Source organism: Drosophila pseudoobscura, chromosome X (assembly GCF_009870125.1).
Source record: "Drosophila pseudoobscura strain MV-25-SWS-2005 chromosome X, UCI_Dpse_MV25, whole genome shotgun sequence".
Classification (NCBI taxonomy): Eukaryota; Metazoa; Arthropoda; class Insecta; order Diptera; family Drosophilidae; genus Drosophila; species Drosophila pseudoobscura.
The window spans coordinates 5864670-5891573 of NC_046683.1; the positions used below are offsets into that span (position 1 = coordinate 5864670).

Below are 26904 nucleotides of genomic sequence, written 5' to 3' on the forward strand. Positions count from 1 at the left end.
CTGCCTCTCACTGAGTGCCTGCTCTCTTGGTAGTCGCTCGCTCGCTCGCGCTCTCCCTGTCGCACGTTGGCACTCAGTGAAGCAGAAAAATACCATTATTGCATTGGCTCTGGACAACGACTTTCTGCAGGAAGAAGGTGGAGTGCGGGTGGAGAGGGGTAAGGGATGCCATTGGGGGTGGTGCAGTGCAGTGCGAGTGCCTGTGCCTGTGCCTGTGCGGGTGCCGTTTGGCAAGGAGTGGACGGCGGCGCCTTGGCATGTTTGTTAAGTGAAACCATTTTTCTTTTTATTGCCCGCCTGTAACGCCGGCCGCGACACTGACAGTGCTGCTCGCGCGCGGTCGCTGCTTTGTTGTCTTCCTCGTGGCTCTGTTTCGCTCTCCTTTTTGATGTTTCTCCGTTGCAGTGTCTTCCTATTGCTCTTTCTCTGTTTATGGTTCCTTTCCTGATTTCATCATTTTACTGCTTGCCATATGCGCCTGATGCTTATTTTTACACTGCTTGTCTTCTTCGCCGGATTCTCCAGCTTCTTCTGCTTGCTTATTCCGTTACTCTCATTTTTTGATGCCCAACTTGCTCACCTATTCTTCTTGGAATGCTTTCTTTTACACTGCTTATGCACTGCTTTGTCTTCCTTAAACGCTGTAGCTCCTTTAACCGATTTATTTTTCCATCCCGTTCATCGTCTGCTTCTTCGAATAAATTTCCTACTATTCTCCTTGCACTGCTTTCCGCTTTACGTTTCCCCTCCTGCACTGCTTAAATTGACGAAGCTCTTATAACGGATGAACTGTTTGATTATTTTACTGCTTAATTCGTATACTATTTCTACTTATTTTGTCTCTCTTTTGCACAGCCATCTCCTTCCTCTGCATCTGCTCTCTTTCTTCCGCCTTCTTGCTCCTCCCTGCCACTGCTGTTTTCCTTTTGCTTCGTTTTGTTATTTCTCGCTTTGTGGTGCACATAAATTTGAACGTTAATGATTTTTGCTTGCAGTCGCGCATGCCACCATGCAACAACAACAACAATAACAACAACAGCAGTACCAGAGGCAGCAGCACCAGTGGCAGTGGCAGTGGCAGCCCACATCAACAGCTGGCCAGAGCAAGTGTTGAAACAAATGTTATTGTTGATGTTGTTTTTGTTGTCGTTGTTGTTGAAGTTGTTGTTGAAGTTGTTGTTGCTGTTGTTTCTTCTCCCTCTGCTGCTACTGCTGCTGCTGCTGTTGCTGCTGCTGCTGCTGCAGGTGTCGCGCTTGCCATCTCACTTTTTAGCACGGACAGAAACCCGAGCAGCAGCCAACCGAAAGCAGTGACACTTTTTTGTAGTACACCCTCCCCCTGGCTACCCTGCCACCCCCTACCGCAGCGAATGTTGCACGGACACAAACAAATAACGCATACATATGCAATTATTAAACAAACACAAAGAAGGGCCCGGTCGCCGCAGCCGTGCCGTAGCCGGAGCAGTAGCAGTGCCAGTAGCCCCATATAATATTTCTCATTTAAACGTCAACTCTGAAGCTTCGCTCATCTCTCTCTCACTCGCTGGCACTACTGCCCTTTTCTCTCTCGCTCTCTCTCGCTCTGTGTGTTTCCGTCACTCTCTCTCCCTGTTCGGCTATCTCTGTCTTGTTCCCACCCAATCCGACTCCGGGCGCGACTCCACAACTCGGAGCGTAATTTTAATTCGAATCAATTTGTTTGTCGCCGCCGCGGCCGCTGCACAGTGGGTCGCCGCCACAGTCCGGAGAGAGAGCTTGCATTTGGGGGCTACTACCGCCAGGCAGGATTTACAGGATCCTTGCGGCCCGCTACTCTGCTCTTTTTTATTCGTATTTTTTTCCGAGTGTGTGCCGCGAGTGCCATGCGAGTGACACCGCGGAGGTGACACCGCCGTTAATCGAATCGAATCGATCCCTGCGCAGCATGGACCACCTGATCAAGCAGCTCCAACTGGCAGCCGCTGCGCGGGCGCAGGCGCACATTCACAGCTCGATGGCGCCACATTCGCATTCACATCCGCATCCGCATTCGCATCCGCATCCTCATGCAGCATCTGCCTTGCAGTTGTATGCGGCAGCCGTCAATATGCGTGTGCCCGGTTGGCCACCATTTTTGGGCCTGCCGCCCCCCATGACGGACACGGATGCCACTACCACGGCCGGCTCCGTGTCCACCAGTTCGTCCTCCGTTTACATGCTACGCCAAATGGCGCTCATGCAGCGGGCCAATGCAGCAGCAGCGGCAGCCGCCTTGCAACAGCAACAGCAACAGCACCAGCAGCCCCATGATCAGGAATTCGCCATCAAACTGGAGCATCAGGAGGAGAGAACATCCCAGCGAAAGGATCAGGGAGCATGCTCGAGGCAGCGAATGCATGTCAATGATGGTAAGTGTCATTATCCCTAAATCGATCAAGTTGAACGAAACTTATAGCACTTGCTCAGTTAACAAACATTTCATAAACTTCTTGTGATATGTGGTACAAACTGGCCTTTTTCGCCTTTAGTTTTGGCGTCGCCTTTCAGTCTCATCCTTCCTTACTCCTGTTCGGCCTCGTTCAAAGATTCTCTCAGATTATGATCTTTCCGGAACTGTCTGCCGAATGTGCCCACAAGGAAAAGCTTGTAAGGTGCAGTGTTGTGGGAATAGCAGACTTAGCTTATTCTTCCATCTTCCATCGTTTTCAACTATAAGTTCCATAAATTATATCAATTGTTTTATTGTAAACAATAACGAAATCTGGATAGGAATTGATATAACCCTTGGACTACGATTTCCTATGTACGAAATGGCTTGACTCTGATGAAAGAACTTTTCAACTATAAAACAGCATTTATATATAATCATCTATAAGTATGAATCTGAATAGCGCGTGTTCCCAGATTTATAAGTTTTATCGTTGAAATGGGATAACTATATCATTAGCTGTCGGGGAAATATAATTTGTAAATTGAAAAATGATCGAAATTGGAATGTTACTCGTGGGTATATGGTTCAAATGTATCGAAAGGATCGATGGCCTCTCCTAGCCTCGCATCTTAACAGAATTCATCCATTCCTATATTGATTCAGTCACTCGAATGGCTTTATCTTTTCTTCATTACACACCAAATGTGTTTCGTATCGTTCGACAATGAGATACCAGTTTTCCCGCATGGAGTTTCCACACTCACTCCGCACTCATTCATTTATTCATTGCATTCATTAACTTTCTGTTCAAATATTTTGTGCCTGCAATTTGCAGGAATGGGGAGTAAATGGACAAACAACAAGTTTTCCCCGGCCGCTCCAGCCGCGCACTTTATTCAATTTACCAATAAAATTTCAATCGAATTGCTCTTTTTAATCAATTCACTGGCGCACATACGCCAACACCCACACACAGACACACACGCACACTTACATATGCATATACATACCCAGTAATATTCATGTGGATACAAGAGAACCCAGAACCCATGCATAATTCGTTTTGTTTTTATGTTTTTTGATCAATTTTTAATCAACGAAAACAGCAGCCAGCCACAGGCCTCATTTTGGCCCCACTGTCTGTGTGTATCTGTGTGTCTGTGCCTGTGTCTGTACCCATGCGTGTGCGTGGGGCAGTATCTGTGTGTTGCGTTGTATCTGTGGCTGTTGCTGTTGCTGCTGCTTGTTGATTATGCGCGTAATTAAATTTGGCCAGCAATTTCGTGCGTTTTGGCCAAATGTGAAATAGTTTAGAGAGCGACCGACCACAATGAAGGGAAATGCTCATGAGGTGGCAGAGGCCGGAGGGAACAGGGCCGATCAGCAGGGACCACAATGAGTCCACAATGAATGTTGACTTTCGGAAGCGGAAAAGAGAGGAACAGGTTTGTAGGTTGGGAATGAATGGTAAAGGTAATGGGACACTTTATTATTTTCCTTAACCATAAAAGGGGATCTACCAATAAATACTTTTGGCGGACAAAATTCAACAGATTCGACTTACAATCTATGGATTTTTAGTGGCTAAGAATAAGAGTAGTACGACTGCTCTGCAAAGAGCTGCCATAGGTTAGGAACGGTCGGAATGGAACTTTGTAAGTGGAACTCTCAAGCAGTGGTGCGCCATTGGGGTTTGAAGAAGAAAGGACATCTTCTTGGAGTGGCGTACAACATTGATTTCCGACTTATAAACATATTTGTACTGAAAACGTCTTTTTGCTGAACCCAACAAAAATGCAGATATTTCATGACCTGTCACAGATCTTCAAGTATTCAACTGCGGAAGTACGGGGCAGCTGAGGAGGAAATATGAATTCGGGAAACGGAAAACGGAAAATAAGGAAAGGAAAGCGAGCAGAGCAGTGACAGGTGAAGCCATGGCCCGCCCCCACAAACTGTCCTTCTGCCTGGCTGCCCTGCCATGCCCACTGGCTCTGGTCACGCCCTGCTCGGGCAACGCCCCTCGGACCCTGCTTCCTCCGCCATCCAACCTGCCCCTCCTCTGTGAGGTTTGAGGCAATTGAACTACTTCTGAGGCGCGTCCAATTCCAAATGGGAAACTCTTCGAATTGGATGTCTGACTGCTTCGCATCTTGTGCCTACTCGACGACGGGAAATTAGCTGCCATTAGTCATTTTTATTGTTTTCGGTCGCGGCCCCGAACCAAAAGACAAGAAGACCAAAAGACCAAAAGACCAGAAGACCAAAAGAAGAACGGCAGCAGCGCAGCAGCAACAAAGTAGAGGAAAAACCCGGGGAACACTCGTCGAAATTGGTCAGAGCCAAACAATTTGTAGCAGCAATTTTTCTTTTACCATTTTGTGGGCCCTTAAACAAAAAACAAAACAACAAAAAAAGGTCGAACAAGAAGTGAAATGTCTTAATTATTTTTGGTAGCTCGCCGCCGCAGGGCCCCCTCTGTATCTCTTCTAAACCCGGCCCAAAACATACAATTTTCGTTTACGACATTTTAATTAAGTTTTTCTCATTTTCCTCTCGCGCTCTCTTTCTGTGGAGCGGAGCTCCTTGTGGAAATTGGGCAAATTAATAAGAACGCCATTGGCACGCCCCGTCAGGTTTTCGGGTTCGAGTTCAGGTTGGGGGCCCCTCCACTGATCATCATTCCATCGATGATGAATGAATAGAGCTGTGGCTGTGGCTGTGCCTGATGTGGATGCTGGGGCTGCTCCACTCCGATGGCCGCTCATTAGACAGCCGCTGACCGCGAGCGCTTCTGGTAATTGCCATAATTTCTACGAGTGAAGGAGCTCCTACCTAGACCATAGATTAATTGTGATTGTGTCGAGAGGAAAATGAAGATGGAAAGATGAAAAGATGAAAAGATGGAAAGATGATGCCTCGATGCTTGATGGAGTCCCTTGCAGCTAATTGGTAACATCGAACGTCCATGGCTCTGGGATGCGAGAATGTTTCGTCGTGGAAGACTGGAAGCCCCGAAAATCAAACCGAAGCGAACCAAACCGAACAACAACCAGGGCCCATCAACATCAACGACTAATGGGCTCTTCTCCTCTGAGGAGTCGGAGTTTCCACACAGATTTTCCTCAGCTAATTAATAAAACGCTCAGTAGGCAGCAGTGGCATTAATTGGTCCGATCGTCGGGGGCCACAAATGAGGTTTTGACGAGCGTTTTTGGCTCGTTTCTCGTTTCTTGTTTCTTGTTTTTCGGTCTCGGGAAATGATAATTATTTAAGTGGCTCTCATTTAGGCTCTTGCCAAAAAATGTTAAGAGTAGCACACAAAAGAATTGAAGGCAGACCCTCCACCCCGCCCACATCCTTTTGGCATTTGCATTTTCATTTGCATAATTTATGAGGGCGACAACCCTGGGCCGGGGCCCCATAAATCCCCCGTTGGATGGCAGCCGGCCAGCCAGGCAGAAAACCAGAAATTCGAAGGCAACAATATTTTTTTCTAGGGCGGCAAGGAATGCATTTTGGCAGCTCCCTTAATTTCCTTCATCCCCCGTCTCCCCCCCACCACCATCCATCCCATCCCATCCCCTACTGCTGCTACTGCTGCCCCGCCCACCAGTTGGCTAATAAAAATCAAAAGGCGTTTTGTTCTCTAAACTTAAATTGAAAACACTTTAGGCCCGATTCCCGAGACCCTGGTCCCTGGTCCCTGGTCCGCGGTCCTTTCCCTTCCGCGCGAAACAAAAGGATAAACACTTCAAGGGGCGGATTTGGCTTAGTCCTGTCCCCCCTCCCCCGCCTCTTCCTCCCACTGCCCCTTCCCTGTCCAGTTAGACTCGTTCCGCTGGCTTGGCAGCCTGTACACGTTGAACCGTTGTTGTGTTGTTGAATTACCGTTTAGCACAAAGATGGCGGCGCTTGATAACAGAAAAAAATGTTGCCCAAATAAAAAGCACACAAAACAGCAAGAGAACACAGCCACAAAACGATGGCGGGGGGTTGGGCAGGGGGTACAGGGGGGGCTACGGGCCATTCAAGTAGCGGGTGTTTCCCCTCTGTTATTTCATTTTTCATTTTTTTTTTTGTGTTTGGTACTTGACTCGATTTTCCCCATGTTTTTTCTTTGTTTTTGTGTCTCGTTTTTTGGCCATTTACAGTTTTGAGGCGTAATTTTTCTTAAATACCATTACAAGTGCCACGCCCCAAGTGCCACTCGAGGTGTCCCCCGTACCACAAATCCTCCACAAATTGGACAACTCGTTTTAGATTAGCAAATTACGGGTAGACCCGAACAAAATAATGAAATAAAGGCAGTTCCGAAGAGGGTATGCGTTTGCCCACTTATTATTTAATAAGTGCTGAAATTTGGTTGCCTCCAAAGTGGGGGGTAGGACTAGTCAATCAATCAGACGCTTAGGGTGGTGCCCGGTACCGCGCTCCATCCTCAACAATCTGTGTCGACAAGTGTCAGGAAATCAAGGCAATTACATGACCCACAGCGAAGGGGGAGGCAAACACCCTCGGGTAGAGGGAAAACCAGAAAAACGCTAAGCAGAGAAAAGCCGCAGGCACGTAGAATCGAGCGTTTTACCGCAAAAACTTAGCTAAGCCCAACTCCCATTTCCCAACCCATCCCCATCCCCTAGACACCACCCACACAGCCACACACGTTTCGATTTTTATGCTATCTCCATGGACCCAAAGCCTCCACTCCAGAACGACATGAGAATTATGTAAAACTTAAGTAAAAGATGAGCTCGTCAAGAATTATGACACCCCAGGGACCGAGCCCGAGGAAGGATGTGTGTGCAGTGTGCAGAACAACCACCCCCAAAACAGAATCAAATGTGCCAAAGACTAAATAATACGCAGAGAGATAGAGACAGAGAGAGAGAGAGGAAGAGGAAGATCAGTACACATATAAAGTTTGAACAAGTCGAAATTTGAATGTGCTTTTTCTATGAGATATACATACATATATCATAGGGATATTCGCATATCGTATATAATACATCCCCCAAATCCCATATCCATTCCATAGTAAAATAACCCCACTTGAGGTGGGGGGGGGTTAGGGTATGGCAACCAAATTCAAAGGCCAAAAGCAAATCTGTTGACCAAACAACAAACATGAGAAGCATTTAAGTGGCAGCACACACACACGCAGGCAACACACATACATATGTGTGTATGTGTATATATACAGCCCCCTGATCCCCATCGAAGCCACCCCCCTTGCGGCGCTACCCCCAACGCTTGTTGTGGGTCTCGTAAATGCCTCATGTGCGTTTATATTGAAACAGATTGCTCTGCCATTCGATGCCTTCATTCCCCTTCATTCCGTTCCATTCCATTCTATTCCCGCATAGTGTGGCAAAACGCACACACACACACACACACAAGTGTACAGTGAAGACCATAGTTGAATGAACCATTTTCTCGGAAACTTTTAGCCCCATGAAAGGTGAAATGTCGCTTCAAGAAACCAAGTTTTCCATTGTTTGCCAGTGTGGCCATGCGCTCTAACAGAACTAGAGCCAGAATCGAAAGCGAATCCAAACGGACATCTTCTGTGAATATAGAGAATATTCCCTCAAATCTGAACTCCACAAAGTACTTACCATTGATTTTCGCTCAAGTGAGACTTTACTGTGCATGTCCCTCTGTGTGTGTGTGTGTGTCGCCTGCCTGTTTCGTTGTCCTTTGTGAAATTGTTGCGGTTTGCAATTTGCTGCAAATGGCACTCAGCCAGAGTCGGGGGCAGGACAAGAGCTACGCTTCCGATTCCGACACAGACCAGCGACTCCGAGTCCCCTTGCCATGTCTGGGGCAAAGACAACGACAACGGCAACGATGGCGGCCATGTTGGTCCCTCCATGATGCGTTCCCCATGCCGTGTCCGTGTCCGTGTCCGTGTCCATGTCGTGGTGTTCTCGCTGTGTGGTGCGTGCCTGCGTACGTGCGTGTGACGCGCATCAACCACCAGCAACAGCAAAAGCAAAAGCATGCGGAAAAAGCTAAGGAGGAGAAGGAGCAGAAGCAGGACGAGCAATTGCCTACCCCGGCAACGCCCCCGCTTGTCTGACCCCAACCCCCCAGCCCACCCACAACAGCAGCAGGAAAAGCTGGAAAAAGAGAGAAAAACAACAGAGGGAAAAAGAAAAGCCGCACGACACTTCCACTGCCACTGCCACCGCCGCTGCCACTGCCACTTCCCCCTCCACCTCTCGGGGCTAATACAATTTATACACTTGGCTTGGCGTCGTTTCGGTTTGGCTCAGTGCCATCGCCCGGGGAGGGAGTAGGGTGGAGATGGAGTCCTATTTGGCAGGACCCGTGCTCTTGTTTCCCCCACTTTCTCCCCCTCTTTCTCTGTTCTTGGCCGGGGCTCTGATTTTCAGCCAGTTTTACGGTTGGATCAATGTATATGCCATAACACCCACACACACACAAATCGAGAGAGAAAGAGAGAGAGACAAGCACAGTGGGGCATTTATCCTTGTTATACTGCCGCCCTGTCTACTACTGCCCCATCACCCTCTGCCACCCCACTCTCGCTCTCTCTCTCTCTCTCTCTCTTTTGGCCACTTCCTAAGCGCCTTTCTCGTTGGATTTCGTTTGTAAATTGGAAAATTTTGTGTTATTCATATGTATGGGTATTTGGAGCCAAGTCTTTGATAGACCCACAATGTACCCATCATCATTTTACAGAATTACAAGATCAGAACTCTTAAAGATCTCTAGAAGAATAATGTTATGAGTGTTATTTGCCAAAAGAAAAATTAGTTTTTCTCCAGGAGTATTATCCACCAATAGAAGGAAGGATCTGTATTAACCAGAAGCATGGAAGGCATACGCATTCGGGTATTTCTAGTGAAAGTAATGCACTAAATTTATACCGTAAAACGCCTTTTTGCTATCACTAGGAATACAACCTTCCAGAGAAATTCAATTGAAAGAAGGAGGACCTTTTAAATGGCTAAATAATAATAATCGCAAAGATTTACATTTCAGCACACTGAAGAATATAATATATAACTCTTTCCTTTAAATGATAGTATGCAGTTGAGGACCTCCCTTCCCCAAAAGAATTCATTAAGTGGTATACCTTAGTCGATGCACTCTTCGTTTTCCAGGTTGTTGCCTAAGTCGCTATATTTCTTGTATCCAACGTCGACATTTGCCGCGTTCCGCTCGTTGGCTGTACCCCATACACATCCCCATCCAACGCCTTCCAATCCCTGCACCACCTCGAGCTCCACCTCAATCTTTCCTCCTTTCCGTCCCCGTCTCTCTCACCCTCTCCCTACAGTGTTTCCCGCTGTCGTTGTATCTAATAAACCTTAAATGAAGGCAATATTGTGGGGTTGTTTTGGGTTAATATTGAAACGATAAAATTGAATTGAGCCGCATGCCCGAGACGAGAGCGGGTAGGAGCGGCAGCGGCAGCGGCAGAGGCAGCGACAGCGACAGCAGCAGACGTCCCTGAAAGTTTTCCCCATTCTTGTTGTTTTTGTTGCTCTTGTTTGCTGTGGCTGTGCTGTGCTTTGCTTTGCTTTGGTTTCTGGTCTCTGGTCTCTGCTTTACTTTTGCTTTCCCTCTTCGTTCTGTTGGTTCGCTTTGGGGTTTGGTTTTCTGTGAGTCGTAATGACACTTTTAGCTGACTTTGAGGCCATTTTCCCCCCATGTGTCTGTGTGCTTCCGTGCCTACGTGTGTGTGTGTGTGTGTATGTTGGTGTTCATTTCCGTTTCCGTTCGTGCTGCTCCGGCTAGGCTGTTTATTTCTTTAGTGAGTCGATGCGGTTTTTAATCAATTTTGGAAACGATTTCGGGTTCTGTTCTCGCATTCCCCTTGATTACACTTTATTTGTGTTTTTTGGGGGGCAGACGTGCGTGTCTAAGAGGGGAGGTCCACGTATAAGTCAGTTAGAAGATCGGGTGGGCACAGAGTTCCGGACAAGGATCCTACTCGCATAAGTGAATTCCCCTCTCTGTCTGGGTCTCCTTTCGCACCCCAGGGGGCTTTTGAACTCTCTAAACTCAAAGCTGCTATCAACTGCTTTGGCGGGGTCCCACATTCATTATTTTTTCTCAATGAAAAAGAATCTGCAAAGAAAGGTAGAACTATGTTTTGGGTACTTTTGAGTACTTAGTCTATCGGGTGCCAGCCTAAGCACCGGAGAGCTATGACTACCGTTACCGTAACCGCACGTCAAGAAGAGGACGCCACGTTTAGGGGCAGGCCACGAACATCTGCCATCCTGCTATTCGTCTCTCCCTCCGCCTACGCCCCTGCCTGCAATTGACGTATGCTTGGCTCCTTCCTTGGGTTGTCCTGCAAGTTTTTTGTACGCAAAATGCCGTCGGCTATTCGCCGCTGCTCTCTGGTTCTGGTCGCTGCGGCGGCAGCTGCGACTTTTCCGCTTAACATGCGCTCAACATGTTGGTTGCATGTTGTTGCTGCTGCTGCCGCTGCCGCTGTTGCTGCTGCTGCTGCTGGTGTTGCAGCGTTTTTTTTTATTAATTGAAAAGTTAATTAAAGGTGATAAAAATTATACATGCCACCGATTTTCGCGCTGCAGGCGTTCAACAGGGACAGGCAGCAACGAAACACGTTTCAATTACACGCACACACAAACACAAACACACTCACCTGCTTTGCTCTGCTCTGCTCTGCCATTTACAACAAGTTGCCGACGCAACTCTGTCTCACTCTCACTCACTCTCACCTGTGCGCAGTCGCCCTGCCCTGTCCTGCCATACCCTCTCTGTCACTCTCACTTCGGCCGCTTGCGAATTTCAAACGACCCGACGCGACGTCTCGGCCGTCGACAGCGTTGCGTCGCAGTCGTTATAGTTTGTGCATTCCAGGTATAGGCAAGACATATTTATGTAAGGTCGAGGCCTTGCCCGCCTTTCCAGACTGCAACACAATTGGCAATTCTATTTTCAGAGCACTCTCTGGCTGGGCCCCACCTTTTGCAGCCATGCACCCTGTGCCAGCAGTACGAAAACGAAAAGCAATGAGATGATGATGATGATGATGATGGGGGATGGGATATGGGATATGGGGCATGGGTGGAGGGGCGAGCGAGATGGCACTACGGCAAGTTAATTAAATCCTCATGTATTAATCACGGCACCTACCTCCGCCAACACTCCCCCTGGCAACGCTCTCTCTCTCTGTCGCTCACTCACTCTCTTGCGCTCTATTAATCGCCATCGCCCGAAAACTCGTTGTGTGCCGCCGCCTCTTCATCCTGCAAGGGCTCTCCAACACCCCGCCAGGCAACCAAAAGGGGCTCCATCTCAATCCATAGCATGGTGTGTGCGCTCTCTCTCTCTCTCTCTCGTTCTCTCTCACACACATTGTCGCTCCCATTGTGAGCTCTGCGCTTGCGTGATTCTGATGGCAAATTAATTCCTTGGTAATTTGTTTTGATGTGATGTGCGACTTGAAATTGATTGAGATTGTGTTGTTGTTTTTGTTGCTGTTGTTGTTTTTGTTTTTGTTGCCGAGAATTCATTAAAAGCAGCAGCAGAAATCAATTTTTATGCTCGCTCTTGCTTCTGCCTCTTCTTGTTCTGCTTATTCGCCTACTTTGGCATTTTTGCTTTGTGCTTTTTGGGGTTTGCTTCACTCCTTGGGACTTGATTTCATTTGATTTGTTTACCCTCGCAGAGAGGGTATTACGTTTTTGACTAGCCGTTTGCCACGCAGAACCTAAACACTCAAGGACTAAAGGACGTACATATGTACTGGTATATCAATTCGAATCGATACAGCCACTTGCCTACATGTGTTCCTTCACAATGATCATCAATGATAATCAATTTGATATTATTTCATTTCAAAATAAACTAGAAATTACATTTATGTATATACTATGCGTAAAATTCGATTTTTCAAATATTATAAATCTCCAAACTAAACCATATTTGTATTTATTTATCCACTGCTTATTAGAATTTCCTTTTTGTATACATATACAATATATATGTATATATTTTCCTTCCCATACAAGGTGAAAAATACATTATTCTTAAAACACTTGTGCATTTTCGAATATTACAAAAAATTTTAAAATTGAATAAAACTAAACCTTCCTGTTCCCGGTGTATTCAAACTATTCCCTAAGTTTACACTCTCTTTCGACTATCTCCTCACACAGACCTTTACTTTTCGAAAGGCAATATTATATAAACATAATTAAGAACAAGAACGTCGAAAAAGAGTCAAACTTTAAAAAGTTTTAGATTGTGCTCTTATGAGGCCCAAGTTCACTTCTGGGAATATACATACATATGTATGTATAACTTGATAGCCTTTTTGGCTAACTTGAACATCACGCTGCCTTTATCAAACGATCAAAAAGGGTATCAAAAGCATCGACCCGACAGGGCTACTGTTGTTTGGCGCTGGCTCGAAATTTTCGGATTATGATTATTATTGCTGCTGCTGCTGCTGTTGTTGTTGGGGCCACGCATAAATCATAAGCCTCTGAGCCAGACATAACTTTCAATTAATAAACTATTGTTTATATTAATAGAATTTGGTGTTTTTTTCTCGCTGGCCTGCTGCTCGTGAAATGGGATTTGTTTGCTCAATTAATTATACGGGAAAAAAGAGACAGCTTCTGAAAATCGAGGCATTGGATACCCTTTCGTTAGATTTGCTAGCTCATAGATCGCCTTCTTGGTTCCATACCACCATTTAAGCTCTTTTCCCATCGTTCCTCATCATTTGCACCTGCAGCACACACACACACTTACACTACAGAGACAGGCGTCCAATTGGGGCAACAACACAGAGAGACAACACAGAACCACGCCCATTGGTCCAACAGGGATGGACGGGGAGACAGGCGACAGGAGACGTCGCTTCGTAATCAAATTAAGTAAATTACAAGCTCTCAAATGTGCAAGACTCGTGTTTTACCAGGCTAATAACTGCCGAAAACGGCGAGAAACGGAGAGAGAATCGAGAGAAACAAGAGTGGGGACGGAGATCCGAGAGCCAAGATCCGAGAATCCAGACTCCAAGTGATTGCCTGATGCCTGATCCCCTGCTTAGAGCTGGAACCCCCAACCCCTGAATCTGAGCCAGAGCCCAAGCAAAAGACCAGACAACTTAAGAACTCAATTTGAGGCTGGGTCTCCTGGGCCTTGCCTCTCGCTCTCGCTCTCGCTCACACTGCTGCTGCTATCCATCTCCCTCTGTGGCAGTGTGGCACTGTGGCAAGCCTGGCCACATCTGTCGTGTGCTCTGGCCCTCCGCTGGGGCCTGATCTTTGCCGCGCTTCCTTTCTAAATTGATTTTGAAAACAAAATGATCGTAAATTCTGATCGTCTTTGCAGCCTCTGCAAATTACTAAAGCTTTCCTTCAGGTTCCTCCAGTTCCCGAGAGATCTCCATGGGATCCGCCCCGAAACTGCCAAAGTGGTTGTTGTTGTTGCTGTTGTTGTTTTTGTTGTTGTTGTTGTTGTAGCTGGAACTGGGGCTGTTGCTGAGGCCTCTTGCTGTTTGCTGTTCTTCTGTTGGTTGGGTCTTTTATGGGCCTTGATTGAGTTGTCATATTTTATTACCGAAAATTTTAGACAACGTTGCAGCGTCGCTCCCAATACCAAATCCCCACTAAAAAAAATTGTTGTTTTTTTTGCAGAGGAGATCGATGTGTGCGTGTGTTTGTGTTTTGGTGCAGCTTTAACACCTGTGTTGGTGAGCTGTATATACATATGTGTTTGTGTGTGTGTGTGTGTGTGTGTGATATTCAGGTGATAATATGCCCGCCATTTTCGTAATGGAAAGTAATTATTGTTTGCGGCAACGAATTACAGTAATCGTCATAAAATGTTTCCCCATGACTGCCTACAGCGAGAGAGCGCAGGGAGCGCAGGCAGAGCGCAGCGGACACCACAGAAAACACCCAACAATCAGCGGCAGTAAACAGCACAAAAGAAGGAGGAAGAAACAGAGACGGAAAGAGAGACAGACAGGAGGAGAGAGTGAGAGAGAGAGAGAGATCGCCACTTTGGATCGCCACCGACGGCTCGGTGGTAGCCGTGGTAGTACGTTGCGCCCTCCTATAATCAAGGGAAATAACATTTTCAAGCAGCGTTAAAACTAACATTAATTATGTCCGAAACGAACAAAACGATCGCCCCATCGACGTAGGAGGAAGGGAAGGGCTTTGGGAATGAGGAAGGAGGAAGAGCCACAGCGAGAAGGCAAAAGAAGACATTGCAAAAGTCAAATTGGCCAAAAAAACGTGAAGACACTGAAAGAAATATACATATACCATTCCTGAGATTTTCCATAAGCGAAAGGATACAGTCCGTATCAATGACATGGAACAGATGGAACGTGGAACGTGGAACGATTAGCACCAAGATCGATGTTGGGTAAACATTTTCTGAAGTTGGTTTTCCAGTAATGGAAGATTACTATTGAATTAAAAACCTTAAGACAACTAGTATTCGACCTGATTTAAGAGATATCTCCTCCAATATGTGTACACGTTTTATTGCTCCTGTTCCGAGCTAACTGATCCTTTTTTCCTGTGCACTGGAGAGAGTACAGTAAAGACAGCGAGCGAAGGGTGCTTTATTGAAATGCAGAAATACCACCAAGAGATCGAATGACGCTCCATTTAAGCTGGAATGAAAACTACTCCAAATAGATTATTATGCAATGGAGGAAACTGAAGGTAAGCCCAGCGTCCAAGGTTTTTACACTCCTGAAAGAAGCGAAACAGAGAACGATAGAGAGAGGGAAAGAGCGTCTATGAAGCTTTTGTGGCGCCCCTTGGCATGCGAATCTCTGGTAGATAGAACGAACAACCGAAGCAACAAGGAAAGGGAATTGGAAAGGAACTCTCGGGCAACACTCGGGCCCCTGTCCAGAGTTTCGCCCCAGAGCCCCAGACGTAGGCGCAACGAATCCTCTCGCAATCCCCACCTCCTGCCCCACCAGCATAACCGATCCTAACCGAACCTCACCTCACCTTACCACAACCGAAACTGTAGGAAGGAACGAACGAAACGACGTTAATAAGAAATTAATGTCTTGATCATTTTCGATCGTTATGTAAATCAATCAGGCAAATTATAGCTCAGGGGCTTGCCACAATAATTAGACCCTATTCGTAATAATGCGCCACAACGGGCTTGTGCGAAACAGAGAGGGAGCGAGAGAGAGAGAGAGAGAGAGAGATGCAGATACATGGAAAGAGATAGATACAGAGAGAGAAAGAGAAAGAGAGAGCTCTGGTGGAGCAAGATCCTCCATGGCGTGCAGACGCTGACGCGCCCCTCGTCGCTTGGCAAAAATGAAGAAAAATGAAGAGAAAAAAAAGAAAGAAAAAAAAACAGGAACGAGGTAAAAAATGTGGCATGCAACGCCTTGATGTCTTCTTCGACTTCGAGTCTTTGGCAAAGAGAGAGCCCGGCCCAGGTCCGGGACCCCAGAGCCCAGAGCCCAGATCCAAGGCACAGACCGAGGCCGTGGCCGAGGCACAGGCGACGTCTTCATTAAAACAACAAAACATTTATGCGCCGCTTTGGCATGTCGATCGGAGCTGGTAGATCGTTTGAGGAGAGCATTTCGTCATGGCCAAGCACTTGGGGCAAAAGTTGCTTGCAAATAAGAACAGGAGACGCAAGAGGCACGGGAGGCATGAGGAATGAGGCACCAGGCACCAGGCAGGTTGCAGGAGGCAACAACTGGCAACATCGTAACAAGATGCGTAAAAATTATTGATTTTCTTTGACTTGATTGTTGTTGGCTATCAAAATTTAATCATAACATGCACAAGAACACGAGACGTGCCACAAGAGGAGGGGGCAGGAACAGGTACGGGGTACACGGTACGCGGTACACGGTACGGGGCTGTATCTGGCGATCGGCATCGGCTAGCATGTTGCCAAGTTAACCACTTCCACTTCCACTTGAATTTTCAATTTTGCATCGCAACAGCGGCAAAGTAATTTGCCGCGTTGACGTGCCTGGCGTGGCAGATGAGCAATGACCCAAGAATGGACCCTGGCCCCAACCCCAACCACGAACCCAAAACCAGATCGAAACTCTCTGTAAAAAGAGAGAGAGATAGATAGATAGTGTGTGCTGTGCATATCTTGGAGGAGCGCTCGTCGTGTCGATCAATTCAGTTTAATGCAAACAACTCATATAAATTCATGTGCCCCGGCTCTGTTGTGGCCCTGTTGCAACTGTTGCAACAGCCAGAGACGAAGAGAGAGACGGAGAGGGAGCCGGAGCCGTAGCCAGCGACGAGCAAAGTGCAAAGAAATTCATTAAATTAAGTGCCACACATTTGTGGCCCACTGTGCCGGTGCCTTTTCAGGAGGAAGCCGATCCCCATCCGATTGTGGTTATTATTGCACTCTCCGCCAGGAACTGGAAACCAGAACTGGGGACCGGCACCGGGACCGGGACAAATTACTAAGAGCATACCGTAATGAGCATTGTTCAAGGTGTATTTTGTAATAGTTTGGATGGGTCAGGAGGCTGGGTCCCCCTAGAAATGATAATTATGGTGGGCTTTTATTGATCAGAAACCAGAGAAGCACAGAGTACCATTTATGAGATTTCCCTCATCTATTTACAATGTGATTTCGTTGGACCTCCTTGAAAAGGCCTATTCCAGAGAATATCCCCCCATGCAGAGATCCATTAGAGTTTATTGAAAGTTGGAAACCTTGTTTATTTCCCAATACTCATACGTGCGAGATCTTCCACCCCCCTATATGTACCCACGGGTTCCGCTTCTCAGCTTCCCACGTTCTGGCGGGGCAGGCCTTCTCCAGGACTCCGTTTAGCACACAATTTAACACACTCCTGTTCCAACTCCTGTTCCAAGTTCGATTCCAAGTGTAAAACTGCAAGCGATCTGGGAAAGTTGGACAATCCATCAATATGCCCAAAACTAAACGCCTTTGACAGGCACTGAAAAGTGTCCAACCAAAAGGACCAAAAAAAAGGGGTTAAAAAACAAACGATAGAAACAAAAACATAACCCAAGAGAAGTCCGTGGAAAAGCGCTGTGTCAGGGGCGCGTGTCTGACTTTATGGCTAATTTTCGGGTGTACATTTTTTTGTTCACGAGTCTTGATGAGATCCTGGGGGTTGACTTCGATTCGGGAAGAGGGTCACATAATTAGCAGCCGTAATAGTCGATGTGGCCTAACGTCCTGTTTTTTGCCTCCTGATTTTTTATTTTTTTCTTTCAACTTTTGGGTGTTTTATTTGCATTTTGTTTTCTGTCGTGTGAGAGCGGAGGGCAAAGGCAAACGGCAAATCAAATCATGTGACAAGTTTCTAATGAACCTCAGAAGGTGCCTGCCGCTTGTTCACATTCTGTCCCCCATCCCACTCCATCCCATCTCATCCCGACATTTGTGTGGCCTATAAATGCTAATGAGCCTCAGCCCCTCACATTTTTTGTATTTTATTTTTGTTTTTTTTTTTTTTTTGGCTGCTGCTGCTGCCAGTTTCAATCTACATTTTTTATAGATTTTTACGGGCATTTTTTGGGTAATTTTTTGTGGGTCGTTTGGAGGTGGAAAGTGCCAGAACCACGGGTTGGTCCCAGAGTCCAGATTTGATGCGCCGCTGATGCTCGTTTTTTGGCCGCCGCTCAACATTGTGTTATGGCTGTACCAGTGCCAGTCCCTGGGCTGATGTCCTTGTGCTCATCATCATCGTCCCGAGGGCCTCCTTCCTTCCATTCCACCATCTCGTCTGCTCATCTTCGTGTGCATTTTGTTCCACTTGAGTTTGTTTGTTTAACGACCTTTGAAATTAGGCAAAACTAAGGGCCAAAAGGATGTCCTAGACTGCCTTTGGCTCCTGGGGTTGGACAGCAGCGCCAGTAGCAGATTAGTGAGCGGAGAACAGCAATTTATACAGTTTATATGCAAATGTTTGTCGATCGCCTCCCTCCTCCCGCCTCCCGTCCCCGTCTGACTCAGATTCTGATTTAGATTCAAATTCTGTTGGAGAGTGTGAGTCCCTGTCCCTGTGCACATTTGCTGGCCTAATTAAAATTGGGTTAATGTTTTTAATTAGCCAAGAAAGGATCAACAGCAGAGAGGGATGAATTTGATTCAAAGCGAATCATACATTCTATTAACTTCTCCGCGCCCCGAATAACCCAACAGATTCATTGTACATATGTTTTGGAATGAATTTTTGAAAGATGAGGATATCAATAGCCGAGTCCATTGAGCCCTGTCTGTCTGTCCGCAAAGGAGGAAAATCTGGTGCATCCACAAATCTCAGAGACTACTATTAAGTCTAGAGTCTACCAAATTTGGTATCCACACTCCTGTTCGATCTCACTATTAAACGTATATTTCAAAATTCCGTTCCCCTCATTTTTTTTCCTTTAATTCAAATCAAAATCAAAAATAATAATTAAACAATAAGGATCTAGAATAATAATTACTCATTAAAAATCAAGAATAACAGTTATAATAATAGTTATTCGATAAAAATCAAGAATAACAATTATAATAATAGTTATTATAACAATTATAATAATAGTTATTATAACAATTATAATAATAGTTATTCAATAAAAATCAAGAATAACAATTATAATAATAGTTATTCGATAAAAATCAAAAATAACAATTATAATAATAGTTATTCAATAAAAATCAAGAATAACAATTATAATAATAGTTATTCGATAAAAATCAAAAATAACAATTATAATAATAGTTATTCAATAAAAATCAAGAATAACAATTATAATAATAGTTATTCGATAAAAATCAAAAATAACAATTATAATAACAGTTATTATAACAATTATAATAATAGTTATTCAGTAAAAATCAAGAATAACAATTATAATAATAGTTATTCGATAAAAATCAAAAATAACAATTATAATAATAGTTATTATAACAATTATAATAAGAGTTATTATAACAATTATAATAATAGTTATTCAATAAAAATCAAGAATAACAATTATAATAATAGTTATTCGATAAAAATCAAGAATAACAATTATAATAATAGTTATTCAATAAAAATCAAGAATAACAATTATAATAATAGTTATTCGATAAAAATCAAGAATAACAATTATAATAATAGTTATTATAACAATTATAATAACAGTTATTATAACAATTATAATAATAGTTATTCAATAAAAATCAAGAATAACAATTATAATAATAGTTATTCGATAAAAATCAAAAATAACAATTATAATAATAGTTATTATAACAATTATAATAAGAGTTATTATAACAATTATAATAATAGTTATTCAATAAAAATCAAGAATAACAATTATAATAATAGTTATTCGATAAAAATCAAGAATAACAATTATAATAATAGTTATTCAATAAAAATCAAGAATAACAATTATAATAATAGTTATTCGATAAAAATCAAGAATAACAATTATAATAATAGTTATTCAATAAAAATCAAGAATAACAATTATAATAATAGTTATTCGATAAAAATCAAAAATAACAATTATAATAATAGTTATTATAACAATTATAATAAGAGTTATTATAACAATTATAATAATAGTTATTCAATAAAAATCAAGAATAACAATTATAATAATAGTTATTCGATAAAAATCAAGAATAACAATTATAATAATAGTTATTATAACAATTATAATAATAGTTATTCAATAAAAATCAAGAATAACAATTATAATAATAGTTATTCGATAAAAATCAAAAATAACAATTATAATAATAGTTATTATAACAATTATAATAATAGTTATTCAATAAAAATCAAGAATAACAATTATAATAATAGTTATTCGATAAAAATCAAGAATAACAATTATAATAATAGTTATTCGATAAAAATCAAGAATAACAATTATAATAATAGTTATTATAACAATTATAATAATAGTTATTCAATAAAAATCAAGAATAACAATTATAATAATAGTTATTCGATAAAAATCAAAAATAACAATTATAATAATAGTTATTATAACAATTATAATAATAGTTATTCAATAAAAATCAAGAATAACAATTATAATAATAGTTATTCGATAAAAATCAAAAATAACAATTAGAATAATAGTTATTATAACAATTATAATAAGAGTTATTATAACAATTATAATAATAGTTATTCAATAAAAATCAAGAATAACAATTATAATAATAGTTATTCGATAAAAATCAAGAATAACAATTATAATAATAGTTATTATAACAATTATAATAAGAGTTATTATAACAATTATAATAATAGTTATTCAATAAAAATCAAGAATAACAATTATAATAATAGTTATTCGATAAAAATCAAGAATAACAATTATAATAATAGTTATTATAACAATTATAATAATAGTTATTCAATAAAAATCAAGAATAACAATTATAATAATAGTTATTCGATAAAAATCAAGAATAACAATTATAATAATAGTTATTATAACAATTATAATAATAGTTATTCAGTAAAAATCAAGAATAACAATTATAATAATAGTTATTCGATAAAAATCAAAAATAACAATTATAATAATAGTTATTATAACAATTATAATAAGAGTTATTATAACAATTATAATAAGAGTTATTATAACAATTATAATAATAGTTATTCAATAAAAATCAAGAATAACAATTATAATAATAGTTATTCGATAAAAATCAAGAATAACAATTATAATAATAGTTATTCAATAAAAATCAAGAATAACAATTATAATAATAGTTATTCGATAAAAATCAAAAATAACAATTATAATAATAGTTATTATAACAATTATAATAACAGTTATTATAACAATTATAATAATAGTTATTCAATAAAAATCAAGAATAACAATTATAATAATAGTTATTCGATAAAAATCAAAAATAACAATTATAATAATAGTTATTCGATAAATATCAAGAATAACAATTATTCAATAAAAATCGAGTATAATAGTTAAAATAATAATTATTCAATGAAAATCAACAATAATATTTATACAATATCTGTGATGAAAATGTATGTGTGTAACGTCCAGAAGGATGCGTTTCCGACCCCATTAAGGATATACTTATATTCTATATTATACATATATTCAATAGCAAAGTCCATTGAGCCCTGTCTGTCTGTCCGTCCGTTAGTCCGTCCCTATGAGCAACGACATTTTGTATCCGAACTTCTGTGATATGTCACTATTACACGTATATTTAAAAATTTCACTCCACCCCCTTTCGCCCCCGCAAAGGACGAAAATCTGTTGCAACAATATTGAAGATACGAGAAAATTAAAAACGCACAATCATAGAAAATTACCCTATCTATCAGATTGCCGAATCTGGATCAGATCGGATTGTTATTATAGCCAAAAGTAAGAAATCAATTTTCAGTCGCTACGCAGCGCCCGACGACACGCTCAGACGGATTTTCTGTCTCTATCGCACTCTTTATCGTGTCGTTCAAGGAGGAAAGCCATACAGTCTATGTATCGGGTATAAATGTAGAGTTGCGGTGTCCGCAGCAACTCACAACGTTCCCCCTCGTTCAGAATGAAAAGAAGGAAAGACTTATTGATATAATTCTGGGTTCTGGTTCTGGGACTCTTCCTCAAATCATGTATTCAATACAAAAGATACCCAGAGCCATGGCTAATATAGAAGTACACTTCTCCTTCTTGTTCTTGTTCTTGGGAGCAGAAACCCCTCTTAATAGACCTGATCTAAGTGTCCACCAAATGCCTTAACCATCATCTGGCAGGACGACAAACCTCATATCGATTTCGGGACCCCTCCTCCAACCAGTTTAACCCAAAAACCAAACCCAAAACAAATGCCCATTCATTTCCAGTTCCAGTTTCAGTTCCAGAAGGGAATCTTCGTGGCAAATTAGGAACACAAACCCCCAAATGTTGCTGCACAAAACTATGCCACACGAGGCACAGTGGCAGGGAGCAATGCCCCGCTCACCCCCCCTCTTCCCGCTGATGCTGCTCTAACAAGACGAAAGTCGAGCCGAGAGTCAGAAAGTCAACAAAAACCATAATTCAGATAATTTTATTTATAACACCCTTGAGGAATTATATTTTATTTACTCTTTCAAGTGTGATGATGAGGCCGCTGAGGCAGGGGCAGGGCAGGGGCAGGGAAGGGGCAGACCATTGTTGCTTTGCTGCTTTGTTGCTTGGACCGATGTTACCGATACGGAGATATACCCAAAACAGTTCTTGTCAGGACCGGGACCTGCCCCCTTTTGGTGTTTGTGTGTTTTGGTTCTGTTGCTCTGTTCGCTGAACTCTGTGAAATGTCTGGGTCGTGTCAATCGAGGGGTGGAATCCCATAGACAGGGGACTATAGCTCTGTCTGTCTCTCTGTGTCTGTGCAGCACTCCTTTCTTCGATTTGCTAGCAGATGTGTTTGTAAATTGTCAAAATCTGTGTGCATTTCATATACACACATATACTTATCACATGTATATATGGTATACGAGTATGAAAATCACGTAGCAGCAGCATAAAGGGAGTATTGGGTCCTGAGGGAGGGGTGGAGGGTGGAGGAGAGCGGACCATCCAAGGCGGCGCCACCCGCTGTGCCTGATGATGTTGCGCCTGCGGTTGCGGTCTGCGGTTAGCCCTCGGTTCTTCCCCACCTAATTGGCTAGTCAGCAAAAATTTTTGCAATTAAATTTCACTTAAAACTGCAGCTCGTAAACGGAGCAAACCCACTTGGGGGTAGGGCTGGCAGGGCTGGTTAGTCTGGTAGGGGCTGACGCTCCTCTGCTCCTGGCCCATGTACGGGGTAATTTACTTCCGCAATGAAGCTTTAAACATATCCGAGAGACTGGCCCCAAGAACACGGACCAGACCCACCAGCAACACCCACCACTTCCTAATTGTGAAAACCAATTTGCGCTGCTATAAATTAGAGAGACAAACGACGGGCTCCCCGGCTCTGGCACTGGCACTGGCACTGGCAATGGCAATGGCAGTGGTAGCCATGTCTACGTCTATGGATGCCACTACGTACCACCGTGCCATATGATATGGTGCACCATTAGGCAGTCGGAGGCGTGGCCCTTGGGCCTCAGTTCCTGTTCCTGTTCCTGGGTACCTCGTTCGGTCCGTTTGCATATCTTGGAAATTTGCATAAATAGACTTTAATTGTTTGCAATTATAAAACGAGACCGACACGATGTTCTGCCGCCGCCCCCGACACATGCCCGGCCACACCCCCTTCCTTAGGGGCTCCCTCCACCCGCAGCGAACCAGTCAATTATGCCTGCCCGGTACCGCCTCTGTCCCACGCCCTACGACGTTTCCGATCTAATCTATTTCTACCTTGCCCCCAATTTCAGAATCGCCCCACCATCAGCCGTCCTCCGGCCAGGAGGAGGACGAGACGGCCAGCGAGGAGAGCAGCAATGCACGCCACGATCCGGATCCCGATCCCGATCCCAGTCCGGATGCCGATGGTGATGCCTCAAAGCGGCGACGGTGCCGCACCAACTTCAGCTCATGGCAACTGGAGGAACTGGAGCGAGCCTTCCTCAGCAGCCACTATCCGGACATCTTCATGCGCGAGGCCCTGGCCATGCGACTGGACCTCAAGGAGGGACGGATAGCGGTGAGTAGACGTAGCGACGACGTATCTACATTTTATTCCGAGAGATATGTGTGGGCTTCCTTTCGATTAAGAAGTCCTTTGCATGGCATGCCCATGCGGATATCTGGAATCACTTTTCAGACATGTATATCTTCTTTCTAAGGGAATATGCCGTATTGGGATTCATTCTCCATACGAATATCCGTTTCAGGCCAGGCTCAGTTCTGTTCAGTCGACTATCGATTCGACTTCGTTCCGTATACGTATCGTTGCCTTCGATGGCATTTGCGTGATGGCATTGTAAAACAATTTGGTGGCAACTGGAACTCAATTACTCAATAAAACCAATTACCTGACTATTTTTATTCATTATAATTCATTTTATTTCATTTGCAATTGCGTTTCGTGTCGCTTGTTGTTGTAATGATTTCAATTGGATTCCCAAAGCCCGAGCCAGAAATTTAGCCAGAGCCTAACCCTTGCCTGCCTTTGGATACTCCACACCACACCACTCCACTCCACTCTACTCCACTCCATGGCTGACTTTGCATGTCAGTCGTGTGATTATCGTAGGTCTTTGTCTCTATCTCTTTCTCGACTGTCACTGTCCGTCTCTTTCCGTGTCCCTGTCTCCGTGAGTGGGACATTTGGCTACGCTTTTTGTCTGAAATTGTTTCTTGACATGACATATCAATTTGTCAATGCGAACGACAAGACAAGACAGCGACAGTCAGTCCCAACAGTCAGTCATTCGGTCCGTCCGTTCCTTAGTCCGTCCGTATGTCCCTCTCTCAGGTGGGTAGGAGGATCACATGTACGGGTACGGGGTTCGGGGTGCATATGGTACATGGGTGCACAGTGCAGGGCTCTCGCTAGTTAAAGCTCCGGCCGTGTGCATTGCATGCCGCTGTTCAAAAACAATTTGTTGCACATTAAAAAAGTGCACAATGCATGCAAATGACTTCAAATTGACACACACACACACACAGAGGAACAGACACAGTTACAGAGACAGAGGGGACAGACATTTGAATGGTTGTCACCGCCATGCGACACACACAACGCCCACGGGCTACGGCCCATGGATCAGCCACCAGACCACCCCCCACCCCCCACCCCCACACACACGAGCCCCGTTACGCTTGAGTCCCCCCACAAACTGCATGTCAATTAGCGACGCCATCTTGTTCGACGTTCATGACTCCAACTAACCAAAGCCTCCACCATCAACATCATTTTCTCCAACATCATCATCACATCATCAGCATCATCACCATCGTCATCATCATCATCGGTATTGGCTTAGAACTGTTGTTATGATCAACATATTGCCCTTGGAATGGCTAATCGCCCGATACTGAAATGAAAAACCCCCCTTTAAAAGCGTGGTAATCTACATATAATGACTCTTAGTAGTTATTTATTACCTGATGATTGCTAAGTGCTACTACTATCACCACAGACACCACTCCCCACACTTCACTTCATTCCAGTCTCTCAATTTTAACAAGAGTATCCTTAAATCATATGTAAACTATTTGTGGATGTAAAATCTTACTCGTACAATCCCCACTTGTATTTGTGGATCAATAATACATTCCTTCCCAGTCAGTATGTGTGTTACTCGCTCGCTCCCCTCTTTTAGATATCGCACACTGCACGAGGAAAATTGTGTGAAAGAGGGAAAGAATGAGTAAGCGCGTGGAAGGGGTCTCCATTCCATTTGGCTAAGATTCTGCATTTTTGGTTTTCTTGTATCTCCAAAATTGTGTATGCCACAGGTTTGCGTCCTTTGTGGGGGCGGGTCGAAATGATGTAATAGTGTAATATCACAGGAGTCTGGATACAAAATTTGGTTGCCCTAGCTCTTAGAGTATCTGAGATCTAGGCGTTCTTGGTTCATTCAATCAGATTTCGATCCACACAATTAGTCTTCTTTGGTGGGGATTCTTGGAACTGGAACTAATCCCAATCCGTAACTTTTATTTGCAGGTCTGGTTTCAGAATCGTCGCGCCAAGTGGCGCAAGAAGGAGCACACAAAAAAGGGTCCCGGACGACCGGCGCACAATGCCCAGCCGCAGAGCTGCAGTGGGGCACCCATTCCGCTGTCCGAGCTGAGGGCCAGAGAGCGGTGAGTAGAGGCGCCCCTTGGATCCGCGGCAGTCAGAACAGAACCTGATGCAATCCCTCCTCTCTATCGACCAGGGCGCAGCGGTGCAAGCGAATGGGAAAGTCGATCGAGAGGCAGGCGCGCAAGTTGCGACTGAAAGGAATCGAAGTGAATATGGAGCGTTTGAGGGCCGACTATCTAGCGGCCCACAAGGACGACTGGCAGGAGCTGGAACTGGGCCTGGGGCTGGGGCTGGAGCACGGCTACGATGACGACGAGGCAGAGGATGTTGAGGAGGGGCACGACGACGAGCTGCCCATCGATGTGGTGAGCGTGGGCAACAGTCAGGACAACTCGTACAGCTCCTCGAGGACCTACCAAAGGAGCATCGGAAGCGAGCCCGACGAGCATCGCAGCCGGGTTATGATCAAGCTGGAGCCAACACCAAAGGTGCCCCTCCCCTCCCAGCATAAGGGTCTCTACAACTCCCCCTTCAGCATCGAATCCCTCTTGGGGACATAACGAATGTCGATATCCATCGCAGAGTTCCGAGTAGTAGATGGAGCGAATAGATTTGGATTTGGTGACTAGCTAAAGACTTAAGTATACAATTTCCCCCCATGACAGCCAGCCACTGAGTTTCGTCTTTTATTTGCGGGGGCCACATGGGGTTAAGAATGCGAATGTGAGTGCGAATGGCAGTGTGAATATGCTTGTGAATACGCATATCCGTATGAATTTTAATTTGCAGCAAACTGCCCGCCGGGCCCTGGG

General features: G+C 43.8%; 1 protein-coding gene across 1 annotated transcript; it reads left to right on the forward strand.

The window, feature by feature from the left end:
- The first annotated feature begins 1671 nt into the window (after positions 1-1671).
- Positions 1672-26760, forward strand: OdsH (Ods-site homeobox). The gene is made up of 4 exons (XM_033384259.1): positions 1672-2390; positions 23772-24040; positions 26012-26151; positions 26226-26760. Exons 1-4 carry the CDS (start codon positions 1928-1930, stop codon positions 26650-26652), a joined length of 1299 nt encoding a protein of 432 aa, XP_033240150.1. The 5' UTR covers positions 1672-1927; the 3' UTR covers positions 26653-26760.
- The last annotated feature ends 144 nt before the right edge of the window (positions 26761-26904 follow it).